At 36.2% G+C, this 27,667-nt stretch overlaps 1 protein-coding gene and 1 long non-coding RNA gene across 2 annotated transcripts; one reads left to right on the top strand and one right to left on the bottom strand.

Annotated features, from left to right (window-relative positions):
- The first annotated feature begins 1,702 nt into the window (after positions 1-1,702).
- On the top strand, positions 1,703-15,833 carry LOC137396496 (uncharacterized). Its single transcript, XR_010978563.1, has 4 exons — positions 1,703-1,816; positions 11,380-11,586; positions 12,615-12,823; positions 15,719-15,833. It is a non-coding gene; the product is annotated as an uncharacterized lncRNA (long non-coding RNA).
- On the bottom strand, positions 4,182-27,087 carry LOC137396495 (protein lin-52 homolog). Its single transcript, XM_068082794.1, has 5 exons — positions 27,012-27,087; positions 15,762-15,842; positions 12,666-12,709; positions 8,458-8,620; positions 4,182-4,637 (listed from the first exon to the last, which is right to left on the bottom strand). The coding sequence occupies exons 1-5, from the start codon at positions 27,037-27,039 to the stop codon at positions 4,570-4,572; spliced, it is 384 nt and encodes a 127-aa protein (XP_067938895.1). The 5' UTR covers positions 27,040-27,087; the 3' UTR covers positions 4,182-4,569.
- Between the last annotated feature and the right edge of the window lie 580 nt (positions 27,088-27,667).

The following is a 27,667-nucleotide window of genomic DNA, read 5'->3' on the forward strand; positions in this document are numbered from 1 at the left end:
GTGTAAATATATATACAATGTATATACTGGTATGTGTGTAAATATATAAATGTGTGTAAATGTATATGCATATACTTATATGTGTGAATATATTATATGCTTGAATATAAATACTCTTACATATTTGAATATGTTATGTATATATTACATGTATATACTATAAATATGTAGAAGCTATACGTATATACATTATATGTATACACTATATGCATATACTACATGTATATCCTATAAGTATTTATATACTAAATATATATTGTAAAGCTCTTTAAAATGTAACCTCAATCAAACCAGAAAGAACAGTCTCTAATAGCAGCCATCTTGAATTCTTACTAAGGAATTCAGATAAGTTTTACTATTTACAGCACTCTATTAGCTCATGAATATAAACTTCATAAACTAAATAGCTTTTATTTCTTTTCCTCTCAGTTTTATGATTTTTAACAAAAAATTAAATTCATGATTTCTTATGAATTCTTCATGAATTCAGTATTTCATGATTTTTTGATTTTCATGATTAAAAGATTTATTTCTGTATAAATTTGTATTAGCGAGCAGTAATTTGTTCTCACCAATTATAGACTGGTTTGTTATTCGCAATTTTATTTTTTATAAAATATTTTTATAAACTTGCTGCTATAGACTTTTGTTAGTTGTTTTACTAGTTGCAATTACTATTGATTACTTCTTGGTTTCTCTGTTCTTTATCTGTATGAAACACACTTAATAAACTTGGACATGTTGTAAAAATATTGGTTTATCTCTTTGTCATCACCTCTGATTGAAGTGGTTGTATAAATACATCCATCGGGATACAAATTAATCCTGTAATATGAGCCCAATGTGATGTTTTTTGACAATGAATAATCTAATGTGTGATATAATGTAAAGAACCCAAGTACGGTATATATGGTATAGATACATAATGTGAGATAAATAATATATAGACACAAGGAAAGGGAACTATGATGCTTAAGGCAAGACTTACTGTAGGTGACAAAAGGTATTTCAGCTAACTGTTTTAGCCTATACATGTATATAGGTGTCATGATCCATATATAGTTAATACTCTATCTATGATTACTGGTATGTATATCATCTAATCTATAACATTATACTCTACCTATGATTACTGATATGTATATCATCTAATCTATAACATTATACTCTATCTATGATTACTGATATGTATATCATCTAATCTATAACATTATACTCTACCTATGATTACTGATATGTATATCATTTAATCTATAACATTATACTCTATCAATGATTACTGGTATGTATATCATCTAATCTATAACATTATACTTTATCTATGATTACTAATATGTATATCATCTAATCTATAACATTATACTCTATCTATGATTACTGATATGTATATCATTTAATCTATAACATTATACTCTATCTATGATTACTGATATGTATATCATCTAATCTATAACATTATACTCTATATATGATTACTGATATGTATATCATCTAATCTATAACATTATACTCTATCTATGATTACTGGTATGTATATCATCTAATCTATAACATTATACTCTATCAATGATTACTGGTATGTACACTGTATATCATCTAATCTATAACATTATACTCTATCAATGATTACTGGTATGTATATAATCTAAGCTATAGTACTAGTCATAAATATGGCACTAGTATCGGTCCATGAGTTCCTACAAACAAGCTTTTGTCTTAACCTGTGTTTGATAGAGTGGTACTCCTAAATCTTCTGGAAACATCCTTGCCTGATCGGGACGCCACCACGAATCTCGCAGTTGCTTCAGGATGTTTGGTATGTAGTGATTTACATTTTAGTCCAAATTCATAGCCGTGTGCATGTTCGCCAACAGTATTAGCTGGACTCAGAGCAACCGTATTCTCAGAGCAAGTCTGTTTTATTTGCTGATTTTGCCGGCAGCTGTCAGTTGGTTCGTTCATCTTTAACCAATTGAAGAGTTTTTATGAATGTCACTGTTTGTAAGCCATGAGAACTGTGTTTGGATTGTCTACGCAACTCTCAACCTAAATAATGAAATTATATGCATAGTATAACAAAATATTTTCACAAAAATTTATCTGCTGTTCGAAGTTCATACTGATGGTTTGCTATTTAAACGAAAAGAAAATGATGATGTATCGGTTATCTGTTAATGTGCGTTAACGTTGCCAAGGTAACAACAACTACCACTAAATTCAACATCAAGTTACTATGTGCTTCATGATCTGTCTCTGTTACACAACACTATTGTGTACTCAGTGAAACTTGTTTAATATGTCTAGGTTCAATTTGCATGTCAATTAGCTATATCTAAAACATACAAATACAGCAAAGTATAACTGAAACATTCAAATACAACTAACTAGGTCTGAAACATTTAAATGTAACAAACTATACCTAAAACGTTCAAATACATCTAGCTTTAGCTGAAACATTCAAATACAATTAACATTATCTTAAACAATCAAATATAAATAACTGCATCTTAAAGTTCTATATAAATTTCAGTGTTTGTCTGTTTTTTTGGTCTGTCATGTGTCCGGTTATAGCGAAAAATTCACTTCATACCGGATTTGAACTTTGTACCGCCAGCTCTGGAGGCGGCGAGCTTACCCATGAGACGTGCTCCTGATCTCTAATCATATCATTTCTAAAAATTCTAAATGTCTGTTTGAGCAATTCCTTGAGGATCGAGTCTGATAAATCCTCAACTTACTGCAACAGAGGCTGTGGGTGTTTTTAAAAGCATTATTGTACAAACAATGGCTCTATGATCTTAGCATGTCTGGGTTCAGTGACAAGGGAGTTCTGTGGCACAGGTTTTTATGACCGGGGAAATGCCTAGTTGCAGAGAACAATTTAACGTGATATGTTATTTCTTTAACCACCAGTGGTCTTCTTTGGGGATTGAACTCTAAACTATTGTTTGCAAGTGGGTGTTCTAGACCACTCTACCACAGCTGCTCACCCATTAAACATGTAAATAAATGTTTTATGATGACACTCAGCTAACATCTTTCTTGTGCGTTGAGGTATCAATCTTCACTATAATCTTTACTATAGCAAGACCCGTGTCCATTCATCTGAAGCTACATTGAGTGGTTAGGAAAAAGAATGCATTCAACAGGGCTTGAACTCAGCAGTGTTGGCTTCACAGACAGACAGACGCTGTTACACGTGTGCTAATCAACTGCCTTCTGTCAGCCCATTATAATTGCGCTGATACCTATGTTCCCTCTTTCATCAGCACACCTGATGATCACTCCTGGACTGCAGGGTGCTAGCTAGGAATAAAACATGCTGTATTCAAAAATGTCTTGAGGTGCTCTTTTAGTGGCAGGGTGTTTGTATTTAGTTGCAAATCCATCTTAGAGTGAATGGATGTAACCAATGAGGGCATTAATGTCAGCTTACTCAAGTTAGTTTTCGCAAAAAAGCATCTAAATATGAAATCTACAATCGTGTTCGACTGTTATGCGATCAACATTATAGCAACATCTTATATTTGTCTGCTTTTAAGGTATGAACGATTGTAACAGCTAGCTATACTTCTCACCAACCTCTACAATGCAGTAGTATGTTAATGGATACTAGCTTACCAACATGTGTGTCTGGCTGCAACCACTCCGACTATAGCATATAAACGATGCTTGTTTTACTTACCTATTGTAACCAACAAGCTCTTCATCTTCTTTGCTTAACCGTAATGATTCAATATATAGGAAACATTTCTATCAATTATGCAGCTTCATTGAACCCAATATCGGTTTGGTCAAAACACAAAAGAACTGTGTAAGCAAATCTTGAGCACAGACGCAAAGCACTGTGCGACTTACCTCTATTATGTTGATGTTTAAGTGAAGACAAAGGAAGGCTTATAGGCTTTCACACTTTACAACAATAGCATGTTCTGCAGCATTCAGTCCACGTACGTGATATCACTACCGAGATGGGTTGTTCTACATTAACATACCTACCCTTACCATGACGATGCCTTATTTCGTGAATGAGCAAAACAAACAGCTGCAGCCATTTATTATGCAGTTCCCAAAAATCGGGAATAACGTAAATACCAATACTAAGGGAAGATGGTGTGCTACTAGAATAAATATTTACACATCCAGACCTTTGAGAGGACAACTCCAGCCAAATGGTCCAACCTAAACTTTCTACCAAATTATCTTCGGAAATTTGTATAATGATTTATCTATTCAGATTGGCACAAAGAGAAAGCAGGAGGTTAGACAAGCTGTCACTTGACTCATTGATCAGATGTCTGAATACATGTAAGGAGAGACAATGTAGTTGTCTTTCATTTGTTTGCTATTAACAAATATTTGTACAGAAACAATATTAGAATCTAGAAGTCGTCTCCTCATCATTCCCTGATAAATTAATTTGTATATCAAATATTAAATAGCTTATCTTGCCAAATAAGAAAAGATTATTAAATTTAACAACCTAAAACTGAAAATAAATTTCTAACAACTAAAAAACAACGGACGATACAAAGAGTCAAGGTTAGAGGAGGTTAGTTTCCGTGCTAGTTAAGCACCCAGCCCTTGTCTTGGTCGCTGAAGAATGTTTAGGAACTTTCCGCGTGTCATTTCTCGTGCTAAAAATATACATTAAACTAGAATAGATGATTCTTTGATATATTGAGGTGAGTTTCAGACACAACAATGCGTGTTATAATGGTGCAAAGATATCAACTTTTAAGCACAATATTACTGTTTTGTGATTCAAGCTGCAAACAATTTTTGATTCATCTCCTGTCGAAAACTATTTCTTCCATGGTATGTTCAAATGCTGATGATCATAGATATGACCTTAGGTAAGAGCTAACAGTACAGTGCACCACCCCCACACGACTGTAATTCGTTCCGATGTTGGTATCATAAGGCGAAAATGCCGTATAGAGGGGTATAATAGAAACCCATAGTAATTATCTAATGCAAACACCCCTTAGTGAAAAAACATCAAAATTTTATATACGTACTCTACATATTAAAATTAGTAACAAAATAGTAGATTAACCTTGGTAATTATAGTTAACTTATAGTTAACCTAGTAACTCTAGCTTCCTTACAATGATAATCATTGTCTTCTTTTTTTAACGCCCTTAACAAACTTAGGACCCGTGGCTAATGAAGCAAAGTTATATACAGTGAAACATGGATAACTCAAACTTCACGGGACCGAGTGAAAGTGTTTAAGTTATCAGAGCGTTCAAGTTATCAGATCACAGTCACAAGTCCATGTATTTATCAGTAGATACATATACAAACTACATGTATATATAAAACTAAAGTATAGGTTGTTTGTTGTAAGTTAAAGGGCATCTGAAGTAGAGTTTTAAAGTATTTATCAGAAAGTATATATATTTTTATACACTTGAGATTTGTGTGTTGTTTTAGGTGATGTGACTGCCAGAACTTTTTCAGATTAAAATTGGCAAAACCTAATCGCGGTTAAAACGCTCAGAAGACATTTTTTCTTCTGAGTGTTTTACTCGAGATCAATTTTGCCAATTTTAATCTTAAAACGTCTTGTCAGTCACATCACCTAAAACTGCAAACAAATCTCAGCCCAATAGAAAAATATCTATTCTTTCTGATAATTTTTAAAACTGGACATAAGTAAACATTTATGACCAATGCAAAAAAGCATGCTTTACATCTGATCAGTTGTTTCATTTAAAAAACTTATCGAGTGTAGTCTGTGACAAGGTATTTTTTGACAAAGATCAACAGTGTGACTTATTGTAGAAATAGAATTTAAACAGTAATTATAAAAACTTGTTAGCCTTTTCTAACAAAATTGGCCCATCGATATGTACGCCTTCACTACGCACTTGTCTAAACCAAGTCAATAATACACCATCCAAATCATCGTGCGACGTTGAACGATCTCTTAGCCTTGATGAATTTTGGTCACATAACGATCTTATTCTTTCTTTTTGTTTAATCCATGTTGACACTGTACTTTTTGGAAGATTTTCTCTTTTTGATAATGCTGATAGCTTTTGTCCTGCTTCGATTTCCTCGAGTACTTTAAGTGTGTCAGAAGGTTTCCACGCTTTTCTTTGCTTGCGTGATGCCATCGTAAAGTGGATGTCTGTTGTAGCGGACACCAAGCCACGAGCCTATTTGTGACATTTTATCTTTATGTATCCGCATATAATCACTGTTACAATATGTATTTTGCATGCTGTGTCTATCTTTATTAAATTTTTATCGCTAATACCTTCTAACGTTTATAGCTTGGCCGTAATCAAGCGAACGTCTTAGCGACCCTATTAATCATTTTTATACGATTTCTTTTTCGGTTCCATTATACGGTACGGGGGAAATTATACGTACACTATACGCGTATAAAAAGCGCTTTCGTTAAGAAAGCAGAGTAGTCTCAGCTCCGCGACTAGTAGAAACTCCTTCGAAATAAATTGAACGGAAACCACATTCGTGAATTCGGCAAAAAACTGTTCAAGTTAACGGTGCCGAGGTCGAGTTATATAACGCCATTTATCATTGCGTGGGAACAGACCAAGCAAATCCATTCGAGTTAACCATGTGTTCGATATATCCGAGGGCGAGTTATCCATGTTTCACTGTATGTAGTTATATACGTATAATAAATTAAAGTTTATAGTAAATATTATGTATGTTAAACGCTCAAATCCACAATAAACTTTCACTTACTTTTCACTAATCTTTGTTCCACTCACGCATATAAGAAACACGCAAAATGCTGAAGTGAAAGGGAGAGCAAGCGTCGTATCTTTTTCATGTGTACGAATTTCGGGGAATAGCATATTGGCATCTTCGTTATTCCTACGTATTCAGCACACTGACTGCCAGATTAGAATTTTGAGAGGAAGTTTTGTAGACACCGTAAGTGAAAAAAATGTCGTATGGGGCGAGCCAAAAAAAAGTGTCTCACATTGTAAGGCGAAAAACTGTATAGCAGGGACGTCGTAACCCAGGGGTGCACTGTACATATAGACACGCATTGGGAAATATTAAACACAGTAAATCAGGATTATGGTAAGCAGGCAAACGATGTTTATCTATTTACAGTTAAAAATTTTTTGATCATTTAGTAATCATTGTTAAAGGTCGACTTGCAACAAAATTCACATTACAGTTATTTGGTATCAAAAGATTAACCATGTCTTACTCTGCTGTATTGTAGGTGCAAAATATGTGGAAATGTTATTACAAGCTCTTAAAAGCTCAAAAATAAAGTCGCCGTAGATTGGAATCTGTTTATTCCTCTGACGTCATTACATCTGGTTATCCGTCGTTTTTTTTACGTCATCAAGTCGTTTGCACATGCGCTTTTTCATGAAAAAGCCGCCATATTTGTCGAAAACGATCGTTTTCCTTTTATTTACTAGCACCTTTAGGTGTTGCTTTGATACTATAATAAAAAATTGCAAACAAAAACACCGTTTTCAAATTATCATTGCAAAAGCTTCGTGTTTTTAACGATAAAATTGTCTATAAAGATGGCTGACAACTATAAAATGATGTCACGAAAAAACGAAAGATTGTTTTGTCACGTGATGTTCTCACGTAAATTGAAAGGCCAATCAATAAAAGGCTCAATATAAAACTTCTCGTAGCACTAGTTTATGACAAACACTTCGGGTTTTACCGAAGACCCCGTATCAAATATAGATGCTTGCTACTTTACAGTTTTGTTTCGGTTTGGTCTAATCCTCTAGTCGTAATCTGATCATGTGACCCAATACTTCGCAAATAATTTCTGCAGCGATTTTCGATTATCACAGGTGACCAACAGGCTCGTCATTATTATCAGACAATGATATGTACTCCTTCGAGCTAAGGTTAAAAAACTAAACGAATTTTTACGATAAGTTATAAGATATCAGTGCTAAAAGTGACAGCATTACAATGACGATAAAATAGACGCGTAAGAATAATAACATGGTTTTATTGAATACGTGAAGTATATTTGTGAAAATATTTCGACGAATGAGGTTGCGTGAAAATGTAAACAAAGCCATCTTGTACAACTACGTCCCTTTTGAGCCATTTTGGAAAGAGATTCTAATCTATGGCGGTTTTGTGATGACGGCGATTAACTGTTCGTTTTTGAACTTTTAGGAGCTTGTAATCACATTTCCACATATTTGGCACCTTCAACACAGCAGAGTAAGACATGGTGAATCTTTTGATAGCAAATAAACTGTAATGTGAATTTTGTTGCAAGGCAACCTTTAAGATGATGAGAAGCGGCATATAAGCTGATTACTGAATACTATTGTGAGAGTAAATAACTCCTAATAAAAATGTATTTGTCGGCCCGAATTTCGATATTTGCAACAAATGAATTACATCATTGATAACAAATTGCAAATTAGACTATTAGCAAGGTGAGAATCCAAGTGATGATTTGCAGCGGGTTACCTTCCTCCAGACCGAGCTGATAGGCTAGATTTTGCAACTTTCTTATTCTATCCAATAGTTGTGCAGGCGTCAAATTACTCAACTCATGCACCGTGTTGACATCGTCTGCTTCCAAGTCATTCATCCACTTCGGTTTGGCAGCCGTGGAGCAACCAGAGAAAGTCTGCAAAAAACGACGACATTTGTGCACAGAACCCATCTTTGCTACTCCAAACCATCATAGAAGTCATACAGTGCGTTTTTATGCTTCGACTGGAGTTGCTTCCACTCCAAATCATTGAAACGGTAAAATTCGAACGTGATTGACGCCATTTCATTTTGCTAAATTTATGTGAAGGTATTCGCTGTGAGAGTACTATTTGTAGCTGTTGGACCCGAATCACTATTACTCGGCTAAGTTCTTCCCAGTGGAGGCAACAAATTTGACAACCATGCGGGTTTCTGCTATGTACAGAAATGTTCTACTGCTAATCAGTATTGTTTTTGCTTGACTTCTTTGCCTTTACATTAACATGCCAAGGATGAGTTGCTCATCCGAGGATGATGTAATAATTACTTTTTTAGATTTGGTAATTGACTATACATGAATTAAAAAGTGACTTGCTCGTCTACCTTAACAAGGTTTCTTTTGACGAATACATCACGAATCCTATAAAGATCTACAGTGCAACTCCGAATCGTTGAACCGAAAAGGTGCAAATTCTTCGTCAGTGGGCAACTCCGAACCCATTCGAAGCATGTAAACCCTGTGATACAGTTACCACACATCTGCTGCTTACCATATCACAGTGGGTGCCAAATACAGGGCTCTCTCGGAATGTATTCATAAAGCTGAGCACAGAGAAGACTGTTAGAGACATCTACATACGAGATCTGCTAGATATGTTAAGACTGCCATATGCTGATACAAATACACAGTCCCTTAATAATTTGTTCCATAGCCAAAAATCTTCATGATAAGTACTGTTTAATTTAATGAAACAGTTATCATTCAACCTTATACTAACAGACTATCGTAAATCCTCGTGTATAAGCCGCCACCATTTTTAGGACGTATCCCAATCGTTGAAGGTTGATTTTAGAGTTACAGGTATACGGCTTGTTCAAGTTGTCTGCTGTTTTTCCATTAATTTAACACGACTTATTTATCTGTAGTCACGACTAATTTAACCTAGCCATACGAGTCGTTCACTCAGTCTACCATCTGTATCTGTAGTCACGACTAATTTAACCTAGCCATATGAGTTGTTCACTCAGTCTACCATCTTTATCTGTAGTCACGACCAATTTAACCTAGCCATATGTGTCGTTCACTCAGTCTACCATCTTTATCTGTAGTCACGACTAATTTAACCTAGCCATACGAGTCGTTCACTCAGTCTACCATCTGTATCTGTAGTCACGACTAATTTAGCCTAGCCATATGTGTTGTTCACTCAGTCCACCATCTTTATCTGTAGTCACGACCAATTTAACCTAGCCATATGAGTTGTTCACTCAGTCTACCATCTTTATCTGTAGTCACGACTAATTTAACCTAGCCATATGTGTTGTTCACTCAGTCTACCATCTTTATCTGTAGTCACGACCAATTTAACCTAGCCATGTGAGACCTTCACTCAATCTACCATCTTTATCTGTAGTCACGACTAATTTAACCTAACCATATGAGTCGTTCACTCAGTCTACCATCTTTATCTGTAGTCACGACCAATTTAACCTAGCCATATGAGACCTTCACTCAATCTACCATCTTTATCTGTAGTCACGACTAATTTAACCTAGCCATATGAGCGTTCACTCAGTCCACCATCTTTATCTGTAGTCACAACTAATTTAACCTAGCCATATAAGTCGTTCACTCAGTCTACCATCTTTATCTGTAGTCATGACTAATTTAACCTAGCCATATGAGTCGTTCACTCATTCTACCATATTTATCTGTAGTCATGACTAATTTAACCTAGCCATATGAGTCGTTCACTCAGTCTACCATCTTTATCTGTAGTCATGACTAATTTAACCTAGCCATATGAGTCGTTCACTCAGTCTACCATCTTTATCTGTAGTCACGACCAATTTAACCTAGCCATATGAGACCTTCACTCAATCTACCATCTTTATCTGTAGTCACGACTAATTTAACCTAACCATATGAGTCGTTCACTCAGTCTACCATCCTTATCTGTAGTCACGACTAATTTAACCTAGCCATATGAGCGTTCACTCAGTCCACCATCTTTATCTGTAGTCACGACTAATTTAACCAAGCCATATGAGACCTTCACTCAATCTACCATCTTTATCTGTAGTCACGACTAATTTAACCTAGCCATGTGAGTCGTTCACTCAGTCTACCATCTTTATCTGTAGTCATGACTAATTTAACCTAGCCATACGAGTCGTTTACTCAGTCTACCATCTTTATCTGTAGTCACGACTAATTTAACCTAGCCATATGTGTCGTTCACTCAGTCTACCATCTTTATCTGTAGTCACGACTAATTTAAACTAGCCATGTGAGTCGTTCACTCAGTCTGCCATCTTTATATGTAGTCATGACTAATTTAACCTAGCCATGTGAGTCGTTCACTCAGTCTACCATCTTTATCTGTAGTCACGACTAATTTAAACTAGCCATGTGAGTCGTTCACTCAGTCTGCCATCTTTATCTGTAGTCACGACTAATTTAACCTAGCCATGTGAGTCGTTCACTCAGTCTACCATCCTTATCTGTAGTCACGACTAATTTAACCTAGCCATATGAGCGTTCACTCAGTCCACCATCTTTATCTGTAGTCACAACTAATTTAACCTAGCCATATAAGTCGTTCACTCAGTCTACCATCTAGCTTTTGTAGTCATGACTAATTTAACCTAGCCATATAAGTCGTTCACTCAGTCTACCATCTTTATCTGTAGTCACGCGCATCTGTTGGCTGACGAGGTGACAATCGACCAATGCGTTGGCTGACGAGGTGACAATTGACCAATGCGTGTTCCTACCTTTGTGGAAAAAGTGTTACACCTTCAGCAAACCACAGGAAACAAGTACCAAATCAGAGAGCAGATTTTGTAACCCATGTCATCGAGAAGGCCAAACAAGAGGCTGGGTTTAAATTGGAAGTTGTGAGTGTAGCTTTAGAAACTACCAACCCAAATGCTGCTGCAGTTTTTGGCATCAACAGAAAGCAACATGATGAATGGAATCAAGTGTTAAAGACAGTTGATTGGCTGACAGTGACCACAACTAATGACCTCATTACATCAGTACAAGTACTGAATATTTCTTAGCACTTGCGCATTTTAAAAAGTACCTTGATGTCGAACGTAGTGAGAAGTTTAAAAATACTATTTAGACTGTGTGTACAATCCGCACGCCAAACTTTCAAACAGAATTTTAGGTTCACATCTAAGGCCTATAAACAAGGTTCTACCCTAATTTATTTCAGGATTTGCTCCTTATGTAAAAGACATCATTCATAGAATAAAAAATTACCATAATAATTAAATGTAGTTTGTTTATTTTATTCCACAGCCTAAATACATATGATAACGCTATAATACACATATTGCACCGAAATTACACACTGAATTAACACAAATGAATTAGAGTATAAGAGTAAATTAATATAAATAAAAATCAAATTAACTAATAAAGTAAAACTAAATTATTAATTTTGATAGACATGAACATAGAAGCGTAGTCTCAGCTGCGCATACAGTAGGTAAACTTAAATACATTTCATTATTTTCATGTTTTATTTATTATTTTATTGCCTGTTGTAAATTGCCTCGGGTTTAGTAAAGTACTTATTCGCTCAAACCTCACATTAACTTTTAAAAATTCAAATCAGTAGGTGATCATTAGTAAAGGTTTGACTGTACTTGTAAGTTAGGTTTTGGCTGTACTTGCAAGTATAGGTTTTGGCTGTACTTGCACATAGGTAGAGGTTTGACTGTACTTGTAGATAGGTAGAAGTTTGACTGTATTTGTAAGTATAGGTTTTGGCTGTACTTGTACATGGGTAGAAGTTTGAGTGTACTTGTACATAGGTAAAGGTTTGACTGTACTTGTACAAAAGTAAAGACTTGATTGTAATTTTAATTGCCTATACTTTGCCCTTATACCTTAAAAATAACCCGTCCTTTTATAGATGACCTTCAAAAGAAAAGCAAGAGATAATAGACTTAGATTTTATGCTTACCGATGCGAGGCCTCCCATCGCTGCAAACTCACTTACTCCGGGCACTGCAAGAGAATGTTGAAAGACTGAATTCATGTTTTCGATCGTTAGAAATCGATGTGATAAAGCGACTAGTTGCTAAGGACAGGTGGCCCTGAACACCGAAAGGCCCTCCACATGTATGTCATTCGGGTACATCTACTTCAACAATAACTGTCCAATCGTGAAGCACGTGCAATAGTGAAGGTGCTAGTTATTAACTACAACCACGTCTATTACCAGCCAAAAGGAGGATCTTAACCAAAATATTTCTCCTTTATTGTGTGAATATTTAGAAGCAACTTTTTCCTATGTTTTACTTTAGTAGAAAATTTTTGTTCACAATTTCTGCTGAGTGGTACCCTCATGCGTACTTTAAGCATAGTCAACACCTCGACTTATGATGACCTCTAAATAACAGGCTTTTCACATGCAATGCTAAAATTGTGCCAATATAACTTGCTTCGATATACAAGGCAGGGACTACGTGTATGTCACAATTTCCATAACATTTCCATAATTAATTTCCATAACATTTCCATAATTCATTTCCATTTCCATAATTCATTTCCATATTATTTCCATTTCCATAACATTTCCCTATTTCATTTCCCTATTTCCATTTCCATAATTCATTTCCATACCATTTCCATATTTCTAAAATAAAATTTCCATATCCATTTCCATAAAATTATGGGAATATTTATGTTTACGAAAATGGATATGGAAAAGTAAACATTTCCATAATACGTTTAGCGATTCCTGATACAAGGTGAATTTCAACATGAAACGTCCAAAAATTGCTTTACAAAATTGCGTTTGTGAACATGAAAATTAAAATGGGCCAAAATTAAAACAAATATGTTTGAATAATAATATATATACTTGTATATATATATGAGGTCTGATTCAAAAGTTCCCGGAATGGAGTTGTATACTCCTGCATATTTACCCGATAGAAAAACCCATCGCGGGGTTGGTTGGGAAACACCTCTGGAGTGTTGTCACAAAATGTCAGGTTGCTATGACAATGCGTTCTCATGTGAGCTAACGATATGTCAAGGTCTGTCCGGTGCTTCCGTCTTTTTTTTAACAAATTTATCGTCATGCTTAATCAATCGGAACAGCGTGTTTGCATTAAATTTTGTGCGAAATTAGGGAAAACAAGTACTCAGACAGTTGAAATGTTAACTATTGCTTTCGAAAATGCTGGTCTATAAAAACACAAATTTTTGAGTGGTACAAACGTTTTTGTGAAGGTAGAGACAGCACTGAAGATGACGCGAGGTCTGGCAGACCAGCGTCGGCAAGAACCTGCTCGTAAATTGACAGTGTGAGGTCACTAGTCATGCCAGATCGACGTTTAACCATTAGAGATATCTTGAGAGACTGGACTTAGTTTTGGAACTGTTCAAAAAATTTTAACTGACAATTTAAACAATTTTTTAACAAATTAAACGAGTCGCAGCAAAGTTCGTGCCAAGCTTGCTGACTGATGACCAAAATGCGCTCAGGATGCACGCTTGCAACAATTTTAAGGAAGCTTTCAAGAATGATCAAAACTTTATTTTAAAGGTCGTAATATCCTTGTTTTTCCTAATTTCACACAAAATTTAATGCAAATGCGCTGTTCTGGTTTATTAGACACGACGATAAATTTTTTTTTTAAAAAGACGGAAGCACCAGACAGACCTTGACATATCGTTAGCTCACATGAGAACGCATTGTCATAGCAACCTAAAATTTTGTGACAACACTCCAGAGGTGTTTCCCAGCCAACCCTGCGATGGGTTTTTCCATCGTGTGAATATGCACGAGTATACAACTCCATTCCGGGAACTTTTGGATCAGACCTCGTATAGCCTCAGCTTTTCTAAACATTTTAGGGTGCTAAGGTGTCATCAAACCAATCGATTTTTTTTTTCGCAACTAAGGAAGTCGCGAAGCAGTCATTTGGCCGCTTTACAATTGGTGAAACATCTTCTTAGAGACATCAGTTTTCTCACACCAACATCGATTAAGTATATTGTCAAAAGGTTAATAGAAACATCGTTAGATAGTGACTAGTCGAGCCGTCCTCAGTAAATCGGGCAACAACGGGCTATGCAACGACCTGTATGTAATCATGCATAAAATATTTTCAATGTTTGATGAAAAGTGGTACAAAATAAATACGATAATTTGGTTTAATGCTATTTGAAATCGATTATGTTTTGAACTCTGGGACAAATTAAACAAGCTATGACGGAATCTAATATGCTCCAACATTTGCTCCAACATACGACGGTTTCGACATACAAATCAAAAATTAGAAAGGATCAACTTCGTATGTTGAGGTTTGACTCTACTTTGTCATGATAGTTACAACTGTTCAATTCATTGCTTATGAATATGTTGATACAGACGAAACCAAAACATGATATCTCTGTTTTGTGTGAAAAGTTTGGTGCCAATTTACATATACATGTTTCAAGTTTTTGGATATCTCTATAAAAAATTCTGCAATTATCATCAGGCCATTCCTGTTTAGACCCTTAAAAATCCCATCAAGAGAAAACACATTCTGTTGCTCGGTAACACTGTTGCTCGGTAACACTGTTGCTCGGTAACACTGTTGCTCGGTAACACTGTTGCTCGGTAACACTGTTGCTCGGTAACACTGTTGCTCGGCAACACTGCGGACTAGAGCTTCACAATATGGCGATTTAATTGTTTGGTTACAATTTTCAAGGTGGACGATTTAAAAATCGCAACTATGTGAAAAAGTATCGCCAATCATACATATATATAATTGTACAATGGCAATTTGTCTCACACGTGACGATTTTCAGAGTGAGCGATACTGAAACTGAAATTCACAGGCCTTCTAGTCAAATAATAAGCTCATCCCATGCATTCATGAAATGTTTCTAATTATCATGAACATAAAACAGCCTCTTTTTAAAATTAAAATATACAAAAAACATTTACATAATAATAATACAACATATCATGAATCGTCTATTTACAGTATCGAATCGTCCGGTGATTTTTAGATATTGTGAAGCTCTACCGAGGACATAATCAGCCAGAACTTACTTTGCTCAGGCCACAGCTCCGGAGAGGCTCTGTCTCCAAGATTCTCTTTACTAATGAGATCCAACAGATCGCACTCATCTGCTAACAAAGTACTGAGTCTAAGTGCGGTAGGTCAAAGTCTGGTAGGTTATGACCGAGCAAAGCATATGAACAACGAATTAATTTGTTTGGTTAAAACTGATGTCACATATTTGTTCTTATTTATCTATAAGCATCATTACCATTGCTTATTATCATTAGTTGTTATTTTATAACTTTTGTGTTGTTCATCCTGAACCAGGATGTATGTACATAGAAACATTCAACAGAAAAAACATATGTTCATGAACTTGTTAGATGTACAGCGCTTACAGCGTAGTTTCATTTTATATTGGTAGATGCACAGCACTTACTGCATAGTTTCATTTTATATTGGTAGATGCACAGCACTTACATCGTAGTTTCATTTTATATCGTTAGATGCACAACACTTAAAAGCAGTTTCATTTTAAACTTGGGAGATGCGCAGCACTTGCAGCGTAGTTTCATTTTAAACTTGGGAGATGCACAGCACCGACAGCGCAGTTTCATTTTAAACTTGTTAAATGTACGACACTTACAGTGTAGTTTCATTTTCAATTTGTTAGATGTACACATCTTACAGTGTAGGTTCATTTTCAACTCATGCAATTCACATATAATAAACAATATAAAACAAACTATATATATTTACAAGCAGTTCCTCTAAAGTTGCAACAGATACAATAAATGTGAATTACAACTAGAATAATGACATCAAAAAAATATATACTGTAAAACCTCTAATTGAATGTCACCTTCATTCGAACACCACCTCTATTTAACCATCACTATACGGAAGAGTTGAAAAAATAAGTGCCATCCTTTCATTGAATGTCATCTATATTTGACCGCCACTTTGACAATCTTTGATTTTTATGAACCCATAACAGCAAGTGCTCAGTAGAAGTGTCCAAATCATACTAATAATAACTCGGTTACATCAATAATAATTGACTATTTTATTGTTATTGTTCATATCAAAGTCAGTTTTCCAACTCCAAAGCTTTTCAATGTTTTCGTTTAAATTTTGAAAGCAACACCATAGAAATAATTAAGCTGTATCAGGCTAATAGTAGTTGCTTGTCAAACAGTCTTGATACTTCGACACATGTGAAAAATGGTTTACATTTATGATGGTATATGAATGACTATTTTTAGGCTGAAAGTTGTGCAAAGCGCTAGAGATGCCCTGAATCTAATTTCATCAGCCGATTCAGATACCGATTCGATATACCGATTCTTATTGAAAAATAATTGGATTCAGATCTTTTGCATTGCATAGATAATTGTTAATTTTATTATGCAAATATAATGCAAAAAAATATAAATATTGATGTATTATTTGTTTGTATTTATGGAAAAAAGATATACATGTATATACATTCACATACTGCCATACCGTGCATCTAGTAACAAAACAGTCCATGTTTCTTTAAATCTGTTATTAATAATGGTAATTATTGTTAGTGGTACAGCTTTATCTGTGATAATTAAGTCTCTCTTCTACTGCTGAACGAACTGTTGCCCCTGTACATGTTTAGAGCAAATAAATGTTTCGTTTAATTACTGTTAGTGATTCAATTATCTCAGTGAAACGCCTTTATCTTTTATCACTATCGATGTAGCCAGTCGTACTGAAAAAGGACTCACTTGCCACATATGATGGAGGACAGACTAAATACCGATAAGCCACTGAGGTTATTTTATGCGGTACAAACGATACAACATATCGTCAGGATCAAGAGAGATAGATAACTTTATGCATCGACTGCTCAAATTACTTTCGTAATGCTAGTAAATAGAAACGTTACACCACATTCTTGTTTCTCATCATTGTTCTTTTGTTCGTGATTGGCTGCAACAAAACATATCGCTGTAATTGGGAAATACCGCACTTTGTGATTACGTCCTGACTAAAGCCAAAAGATTTCTCAGCTGTGTGGATGTTAATTAGGCTATAGACATGAAATAGATTGCGTGACAGGCCCAAAATTCATTAGATAAAAGTAAGGAACTTGCAGCTGGTGATTTTTTATTAGCGTAGCAGGCTAAAATACGGTTGTCTACTAAATAGTTGATCTGTAAAAAGTATCTGAAGTTTCCGATTTTTTAAGAAAAGATCGTCCGATACCGATTCAGATACTTAACACCCATATCGGCAGCAATACCGATTCCGATATTAAAATCGGGGCAACTCTACTAAGCGCCCTTCCGGCTAAAAGTTTATCATTATTTGTGCAAAATGCAACATGTAAAAGTTGGAGGTAAATTAACCGCTTTCTTGCATCTAAAAGGGTTAATGTCGCTCCACTCGAAGGAGAGCGCAAAATATAGGCGACATTCGCTTCGCCTGTAAAAAGGTTAAATTTATTTTCCTAAGATTCTGAAGAGCTAGTTGAGAAATACAATGCCAGCCTCTATTTAAACACCACCTCTATTTGACCGCCCTCTTCAAGTCTCAATGGGTGTATTAAATTGTGACTGAAAAAAACGCCATCATTGGCAAGAAAGCTGGTGGCTAACTATTTACCCCAGCATTGCAAAACAGATAGAAGGAAACCATGCTGAACAGTTGCTCAAGAAAGAAAAATTAGACTATCAGCAAATAATTACTTCAAGGCTGCTTTTGCGCATGTTAGAAAAAGACACAAGTTTTAAGACTCAAAATAGGTAAAAAAATTGGATGACTGGTACCCAATGACTGGTAACTTCAACAGTCTATCTTTACATCTATCAGAGATATGCCCATATGTCAATGGTTTGATTCTATAAAAGCTTACAAATCAGTTTCACATAATTGAGTCGAAGAAGGCGAAAAGCTTTACATAGCACACACTTTTCTTCTGATAATCTCCTAAAAAACTAGCTCAAATACGTTAGTATGGCCTTCCCTTCAAAATACTTACTGAATAGTTAATCAAAACAGATAGCTGCAGAAACCGAACACAATCCAACACACCACCAAAGAGACGAGAGCAGGAGGTTAAGCTTATTGGTCGAAGCTAAGTAAGATGAAGGTAGTTCCAGTTAACCTTCACCATAGTGTCGTATCGAAGTATTAGCAAAAGCAGATAGTACATAATAGAGAAGCTCTTAAGCCATGGAAATATACGCAAGATTACAACGAGCACCTAGTACATCAGAAAACCAGCAGAAAACAGCCATCATATACATATCCACAAGTGGATTAGAAATCTTTAGTGAATGTAACCCATAAGGGAATTTTATGGGGCTCATAGAAAACCACTAAAAAAATTAGACTTCTACCAAACATGACAAAAATAAATGAAGTTAATCCTTTCCAATCAGTAAATTCCCATGACATACTTAAGACAAGTCCACTCAAATACTAACTCTCCGTAGCATAAATAACAGAACATGAGTGCCTGAACACCATCTCACAGACTAACAGAAATATCTATAAAAAAAGAACAGCTCCAATGACTCGGCCGCTTTGCCCCCGCCTGCAGAGCTCTTACCCCGCCTGTGGAGCTCTTTCCCCTTTGCCTGCTGAGGCTTTTCCCATGCCTGTGGACCCTCTTCCCCACCACCTACCGAGCTCTTTTTCCCCTCTGCCTGCTGATACTCTTTCCTCTGCCTGTGGAGTCTCCTTTTCTTGTGTCTGCCGAGCCTCTTTCCCCTGCCTGTGGAGTCTTATCTCCATTTTCAGCTGAGCCTCCTCCAATTCACTATCTCAACCACAGAATATCTACCCATGAACTGTCATGACTCTCGTTTGACTGTCGAGACTTACAACCAGATAGGACTGAGCAACAGAACATGGATGACTGTTCGCGTAAGGGTGTAACATTCATCGACTATTTTAACCTTTCGTCACTAATATTATTGTTTTAGACTTGTGTTAGTTTTGCATTTTAACTGTTTGATTTACAGAATCAAAAAGTAACTATTGTTAGTAAATATCAGTAGGTATTGCTTACAGCAGCTTAACATCTTCGCTAGTACTTGAACTAGTAATAATCTAATTAGTTCATACAAGATAAGCAAAAGTGCACAAACTTAACATAGTCAAAATAGAATAAAATAATAAATTAAATTCAACACTTGGTGTTGTGTGTGGATTCGGATTAATTGTGTACAACATAATTTCTTTCCAATCAACCATAACAACAGTAGCCTGACGTTATAACATATTTCTTTATGTTGTATTATGGGATTTGTTAGCTCAGGCTATATTGGCGTCTGAGCTTAAAACAGTACAGATGGTCTTGGCAATTACAGTGAGTGATAAAGCTAGTGAATAAAGCTGGTGGGTAAAGCTAGCAAATTAAGTTAGTGGGTAAAGCTAGTAGATGAGGTAGTATTGGGAGTTTATAAGGAAGTGGAATGAAAGACAGATTCTCTTCTTCTCCTTGTTTGCTTCAGTTCATGTAATTCTATTCATTTATACAACATTTTACTGCTTTAGCCAAAACAATTGCTGAATAATCACTGCTAAACAAAATTATGACATAGGAGTTTTGTCAAGTATCGATTGCCAAGCTTATGTACCTCACTGCATCAGACCATTCACTGAAGGTTAATAGTCAATTCTTGGCGTTAAACGCACTATATTAGAATTATATCAATTCAAACTAATTCACCATAATTAATTCAAATTAATTATGGTGACAATGACCCGTTCTCGACAGTGTTTTGTTGATATGATGATCTGATACTAGATTGACCGGCATTCATGGTTTCCACCAGAGCTATGGCCAACAGAAAACTACACAAATGTACGTCAAACAATCTGTTTACTACAACAGCTTCCTACCACGAGCCGTTGAAGAACTTAAACCGAAGATCTTCCGCCAACCATGCACATAATAAACTAACACTATTAAAGATGTAGTTGCGTCAAAATTTAAGTTGATCTTAAAAGAAAGCATTTTTTTTTCTCTATCAGTTGATATGTTGTTTGTTGTGTTACGCGATCGCATTGCCAAGATATTTGAAGATTAAAACCGAAAAAATCTGATCACCGTAAAAACGCTCAGGCCACAAAAACGTGCCCAGCCTCGCCAAAAATGATGTCACGCGTTTGGCAACCTCTCTCTATCTCTCGTATTCACATCGGCTATTTGCGATAAAAGTCTAGTCTTACGCGGCTCTATTGGCATATATCTTATTTTGTATTTGCTCGTGTTGGCTAGAATAAAATTTTAAATCCTGCTACAGATGCATTATTATGAATGTTTAAAAGGCCTCAAATAACGAAAATTGAAAGTTTGTTCTACTCACTTTCTCCAAATGTTGTGTAAACATTTGGTTACCGACTACCAATTCTACCGGTCTACGGTAATTCTGTCTAGTCACTTTATGTAGAACGCGGTCTTTGTATCAGCACAGTTCTGCAGCTACCCATATAAACGATATACAGCCTCCCATAAGCCCCGCCCACATTATGTCGCCTATTACCTATTGCCTACGTACTAGTTTCTTACTAGTTTCTTACTACTAGCAAGCCACCTTTTTGAAAAGAATATAGACAGGGATAGAGTTTTAAGGATGAGAAGTCTGCTGCAAACTGGATTTGAACTCACATTCTCCAGTTCTGCGGACACCCATATACCATATCCGATTCACTACAATATTCTGCAAATCATGTTTTGCATTATCTTCAACAATATTATTTTATTATATAATTTTTACAAGCAAAAATATTTTCATCTCGGCATAAAGCTTTTATTAAAAATATTCATCAAGTCGTGGCCACTCACATAGTATTAGCTGATACAATAAGACAAATTCATCTACTGCAACAAACTCAAACAAAACATCATCCAGCACGCATTCAAGTCTTGCTTTCTCCTTTATAGCAGTTTCCACACTGACAAAGCTTCTTCGGCTGGTGGGACGACATAAACATTCTGTAATCAGTAAAACAAGTAAATGTAAACAAAGTAGATGCAATAAATATGTCATTCATAGATATGTCATTCTAAAGCGTATCTATTGACAGCTTCCAAATTGGGAGTTAAATAGATTGCGAGTGTAATTTTAAAAACGAATAAACATTTAATAAAGGCACAAGTACGCCAAGCCAACGATTCGAAGCTTTGGTTCTGGAAATTAAAGATTTGCAATGATCAATCGATTTTACCCACTTTCTACGTGTGAAAATAATTTGTAATCATGACTCTAATTTACCAAAGAAAATTCGAAAAAAATATTATAGCTAGGTAAAACGGCAGATAAGCTATGAAACGATGATTGGAGATAGCAAAGAATTATCATTTTATTAATTAGTATATGTATTTATGACTATAAAAAATATTACATTTACTAAAGTATAGAAGACTCTAAGTTAATTTACCTCCATTCTGTCTTCTTCTGCAGCAAAACGCTGCTGACGCCTGTCAGCTTTGGCCATAGGCTGTCTACTCTAATCTTTTACTAAACGTTGCTCAGATAACTCTGAGTAGCGGTCGCTCGAACTTGAAGCCATTTTAAAACTATGTATAACTTAGTAATTGTTGAAACGCGTTGAATCAGTAACGATGAGCATGAATTCTCTAGCGATGAGAATCTTCGAGATCACAGACAACGCGTTTTACGAGTGATAACATTTATTACGGTCTATATAAAAATTTCGCGATCGTGATTGGCTAACGAAGCGACCTCATATTTATCGCTCGTGGTTTCGTTTCAGAAAACAAGCTAGTGACGTCACGAAATTGGCACCCGCTGGAACGTGAGCTTTTTAAAAGAGGGCCTCATTCAAACGCATATATCTCTGGACAGGGTTGGTCTACAAAGACAAAAATGGCATCAAATTGTAGCTGATGTTTTAGCCTTTTATGGGTCCTAATTTCATTTTTGACGCAACTACATCTTTAATACACTGCCACTCACCTTAGTCGTAATCTCAAACACGACATAACTACCAAATGCTGGCTAACAACTTAAATTAAAGAAGCGCACCCATTGGATTTGCTCTAGTACGCTCAAAAGAAGAAGAGGTAAGAGGAAGTGTTTGGCGCATCCGTTACAAGCAGTATGTAGACATCGGTCTTATAAATATTAAGTTTGAAATTAGTTTCCTGTTTAGTTGAACATGCACATAAAAAGTAGTCACACATCACACATTAAGAACTTTCAATATATTGAGAATTGTGGTATGTTTATCAAACACTCAGTTAATTCCAATTCAAAACGCAACTGAATCTCTAACACAAAGTCATTGCATCAAGCATGACGTAATGTAAGCATTGCAATGGGCTGTACATTCTACATAGGCAAAAGGCAATACATTCTACATCCCCTCTTGATCTCAAGATCAACTGTTGTAAAACCATACAGCATAACATCTAATAGATCTCAGGATTAACTGATTTGTACAACCATTACAGCACAAAATTTGATAACTACTTAGGAAGACGTCTATCTCGAACAGGTCTGTTTTCAAAGTCACTATTTCGATCGAGATCCGAGTCAACAGGCTCTCTATTCAACTGAGCATTGTTATCAAGCAGGTCTGAAGTACTAAACTCAACTTCGACCTGATTAGACTCTCTAGTTGGCCTAGTTGATACATGTATACCATCTGCAATGTCGTCTTGATGAGCCAACCTCAGGTCAGACACATGCCTATTTGTGCCATCGACTTCAACCGAAGTGCTAGAAATTATCTTTGTCACTTTTCGGCATTTCCACTTATCAAAGCACCTAGCATTAAGTGGCTTGACATAAACAGTGTCTTCAAATTTGTATGGGTTAAGGCTGCAGTCTCTATTGTCACTAAGCTTTTGTGGTATTTCCGTCGATTTGGCCGCCCCTGCTAAATCACTGCGATAGCTGTATAGTTCTTCCACAGGCACTATACCATTGGAGTTTGGTGTTTTGGAGTTCTTCAGGTCCTTTACCAGTTCTTATGACTGCTCTTTTTATAGTACGGTGATGTCTTTCAATTATTCCATTTCCAGTAGGTTTATAGGCACAGCTGAGGATCTGCTCTACACTCCATTTCTGCAAAAACTCTTTCATTCTAGCGCTTGTGAAACATGGGCCATTGTCACTCAGAAAATCCTTAGAAGGTCGGTCCACGTTCTCGAAACACATTGTCCAACTGTTTGATTACTACGTCTGATGTTCCATTAGCCAGTTTGAACCAAAGAGAAAACCTGCTAGGCCCACAATCAATAATAGTCAGATAAGGTCGACCGTTCACATGAGTAATATCTGATGCAAGGCGCTCCCATACATTTGCTACGTTTAGCTGACCATGATCCTATTTGATTGGATGAGGATCTACACTGTTACACATAAGACAAGTTTTCCCTACTCGCTCAACTATGTCTTTCTTGATTGTTCGTCCAAGCTTTTTCTGTGCCAAGTACAGAGTTTTGCTGACACCAAAGTGGTGGTCTTGATGAACTTTCTTTACGTCTTCTATCTCATCTGTGTTAGAAGGTGCAACCCCTGAGCATGCAACAACTTGTTGCCATTTCTTTGGTACTCTGGTTAGGACATCCGACTTGTTCTCACCTGATGGAACAAGTTTGATCATTAGTATTAACCCGTATTCATCAATCAGCTGACCAATAATTCCAAGTCTACGTCGAGTGATCAGCGCACTGAGGCCACTAACCTTAGGCCTTTTGGTATCTTTTATCACTGAATTTATCCACCCATAAACGGTAGCTGAATCTGTGATCACTTGCATATTTGCCATTTTCCACGTTAGCGCTAAGTTGCTTCCTTTCAATGCAGCTTCTAGCTCAGCAACATTTATATGAGCACCATCATCCTCTTTACATAGCCATGCTGCATCCTCAACAGTGTAACCATCTACCTCCAGAGACACTCCGAGAGCCAAGTTGCTGGCGTCACACCACACAGTACACTGAGAGGTCTTCTTGACATCCCACTTGCCTCTCACTGGGTCTTGCTCTTGTACTTTTTGAAATATTTCATCCAACAAAAATTTCACAGAACTAGGAACTATTTCAGACCAGTCTATGTTATTAGTCAAACTCTTTACATAGCTACAAGCAACTCTTAACCATCCAGCAACTGGATAATGTCCAACTAGTTTGGCACAAATGGAAAAAAGGTCTCTTTTGGTAACCTTTTCTGAAACTACAAGCAACTCACCATCTCACTTCCATTTGTACTGATCATCTTCTGCATTCTTTACTCTAAGACCCAACACACAAGTATCTGATAGTGTCAATGGGTCTTTTGCTACAAGTCCAAACATTAGTAAGTGGGCTCTAACAACATCAGCTTGAACCACCTCCTCGTTTACCCAAATGTCATCAATGTAGTGATCAGCTCCATTGCAAATCTGTTCATCCAATGAGAGCACTTTATCTATGATCTTGGACATTACCTTGGGAGCAACATTCAAACCAAATCCCATGCGTGTCACTAGATACATTTTACCTCTGTACTTCACTGCCGGGGAATCTTTTCAGACTGGGCTCTATATGAATTTGTAGATAAGCCTTCTTCAAATCTAACAGACATGCTTTGCTTTTCCCTAACCTCCAATTTCGCAGTTTTTCTTGGTAAATTGCAGTCTCAACACCTAGATTACTGTGAATACAGTTGTTTAGTTCACGGTAATCCATAACAAGGCGAATCTTATTGGGCTTGTTTGGTTGTTTTGCAGCCATCAATGGAATTATCCCCTCTACATGACCATGGACTGTGCTATCATATAACTCCAGCCATTCATCATCTATCTAGCGTTGCACTTCTTCATCAAACTCTTTTCTGTCATCATCATTTATCTTGTATTCAGAGCAATGATTTTGTAGAATCGGTTCATCATCTTTCCATTTCCATCTGACAAACTATGCACTACCATCAAACCATGCAGTGAAATCTTTATCAGCAATCCCTAAACTACTCTGGTGTCTTGTGCCAACACTTATCACTGGCACCTCACCACCAAACGTAACACCATTGTGAACATCAACTTTAACTCCACCGAGTTTAGCAATAGCATCCATTCCCAATATCACTTGTGCTCCACCTACTAGTGCTGGCGCAATCAAGCACTGCAGAGGAAGCTCTTCTTTTCCTGTGACATTGACTTCTAAAACAGTTTCACCCTTACACTCAGTAAGTTTTACCATTTAACATGCTGACAATTTGAACAGGACCGCTAGGCCTTTTACCTAAATTAACACAAAAATCATCTAAAACCACAGTCTGTTCGCAACTAGTATCTACAAGAGCTCATACCAATACTTTGTTTACATATATATCAATAAATGGTAGCACCTCTTTGTTCAGTGACTTGTAGCAGGAAGAGTATCCGGTGCAGACACTCCCCCATTCTCGTTTCCCTTAGCCTTAGGGCAATTCCTAGCTATGTGATTGCCAAGCTCTTGACAGTTGTAACACTTTATTAGCCTTTTTGCACTCTTTACAACCTTGTATGGGCACTGGTGGGCTCCATGACTTCTGCCATTTCAAATTGAACAAATCTGTCCAGCAGGTTTTGAGCCTACATACCCCATTACGCAGACCCTTGTGCTCCACCATTGCTAAACAATCATTCTTGCTCTCGTGGCCAACTCTGACAACGAAAGTTTTTCAACTGCTGAAATGGATTTTATCTGGGTAGCTACATCAATTGGTAACCCAGTCACAAAAGCACACTTCAACAAGGGTTCTGGTATTGTTTGGCCAATCAGAGCTACTAGGCTACGCAAATCTGCCAGGTAAACATCAACAGTTTCTCCTTCTTTGTATATCCTTCTTTGTAGTTGTCCATATGCGCAAAAGTTATTTACTCCAAAAGCAGTCATTAGCTCCTGTTTAATCAGTGCATAATCCTTTTTAGTGTCGGCTGACAGTTGTTTATAAATGGCGAATGCCAGTCCATACAGAAAGAGTGGCACAAAAGATTTCAACTCCGTAATATTCTGCAGCTCAGCTACAAGCTCTAACTTGTCACACCACTCAGAAAAGTCACCACTTTTCTCTACGTCTTCATAGGTTTTAATCAAGTCTGAAAGTTTTACTGCCATTATTGTCACAGTTTTGCCGAAATAGCTTGTGGTATGTTTATCAAACACTCAGTTTATTCCAATTCAAAACGCAACTGAATCTCTAACACAAAGTCATTGCATCAAGCATGACGTAATGTAAGCATTGCAATAGGCTGTACATTCTACATAGGCAATACAGTTTACAAGAATTAATATATCAAAAATATAAATTTTAAAATACCCGCATTTTTGTTGTGTTGAGCTGCCATATCCGTGAATACTCAAACATTAACCTTCCATTTTCGATACGACATAACCTGGGACTCGTAAATATCTCTGGACCAAATCATCGAGTTGTCATTGCGCTTTCACGCTAAATGGTCTTGCCCCTCATAATCTGTCGGTAATACATGTAAATTGTATTTGCATCTATGGTTTGTATGATAAAGGTAAAGGTTTATAACTCCAAAAAAAAGTGATAGATCGCCTGCAAATCTACGTCGCTTATCTACCTTATCCTTTGCTTTCTGTAAGAGTTGTAGTACTGCTCCAATTAGAAAAACACATACAGTAAAATAATTTTGATAATACAAAATTTTTTTCTAACTAGCCATTGTGCTTTTGTACAGCTTGTTTTGTTTATGCTGTCGTCAGGGATTACGTGTTTGTCACAATTTCCATTTCCATAACATTTCCATAATTCATTTCCGTAGTTTTTCCATTTCCATAACATTTCCATAATTCATTTCCATATTATTTCCATTTCCATAACATTTCCATAATTTATTTCCATATTATTTCCATTTCCATAATATTTCCATAATTCATTTCCATATTATTTCCATTTCCATAACATTTCCATAATTCATTTCCATATTTTTTTCCATTTCCATAATT

Source organism: Watersipora subatra, chromosome 5 (genome assembly GCF_963576615.1).
Source record: "Watersipora subatra chromosome 5, tzWatSuba1.1, whole genome shotgun sequence".
NCBI lineage: Eukaryota > Metazoa > Bryozoa > Gymnolaemata > Cheilostomatida > Watersiporidae > Watersipora > Watersipora subatra.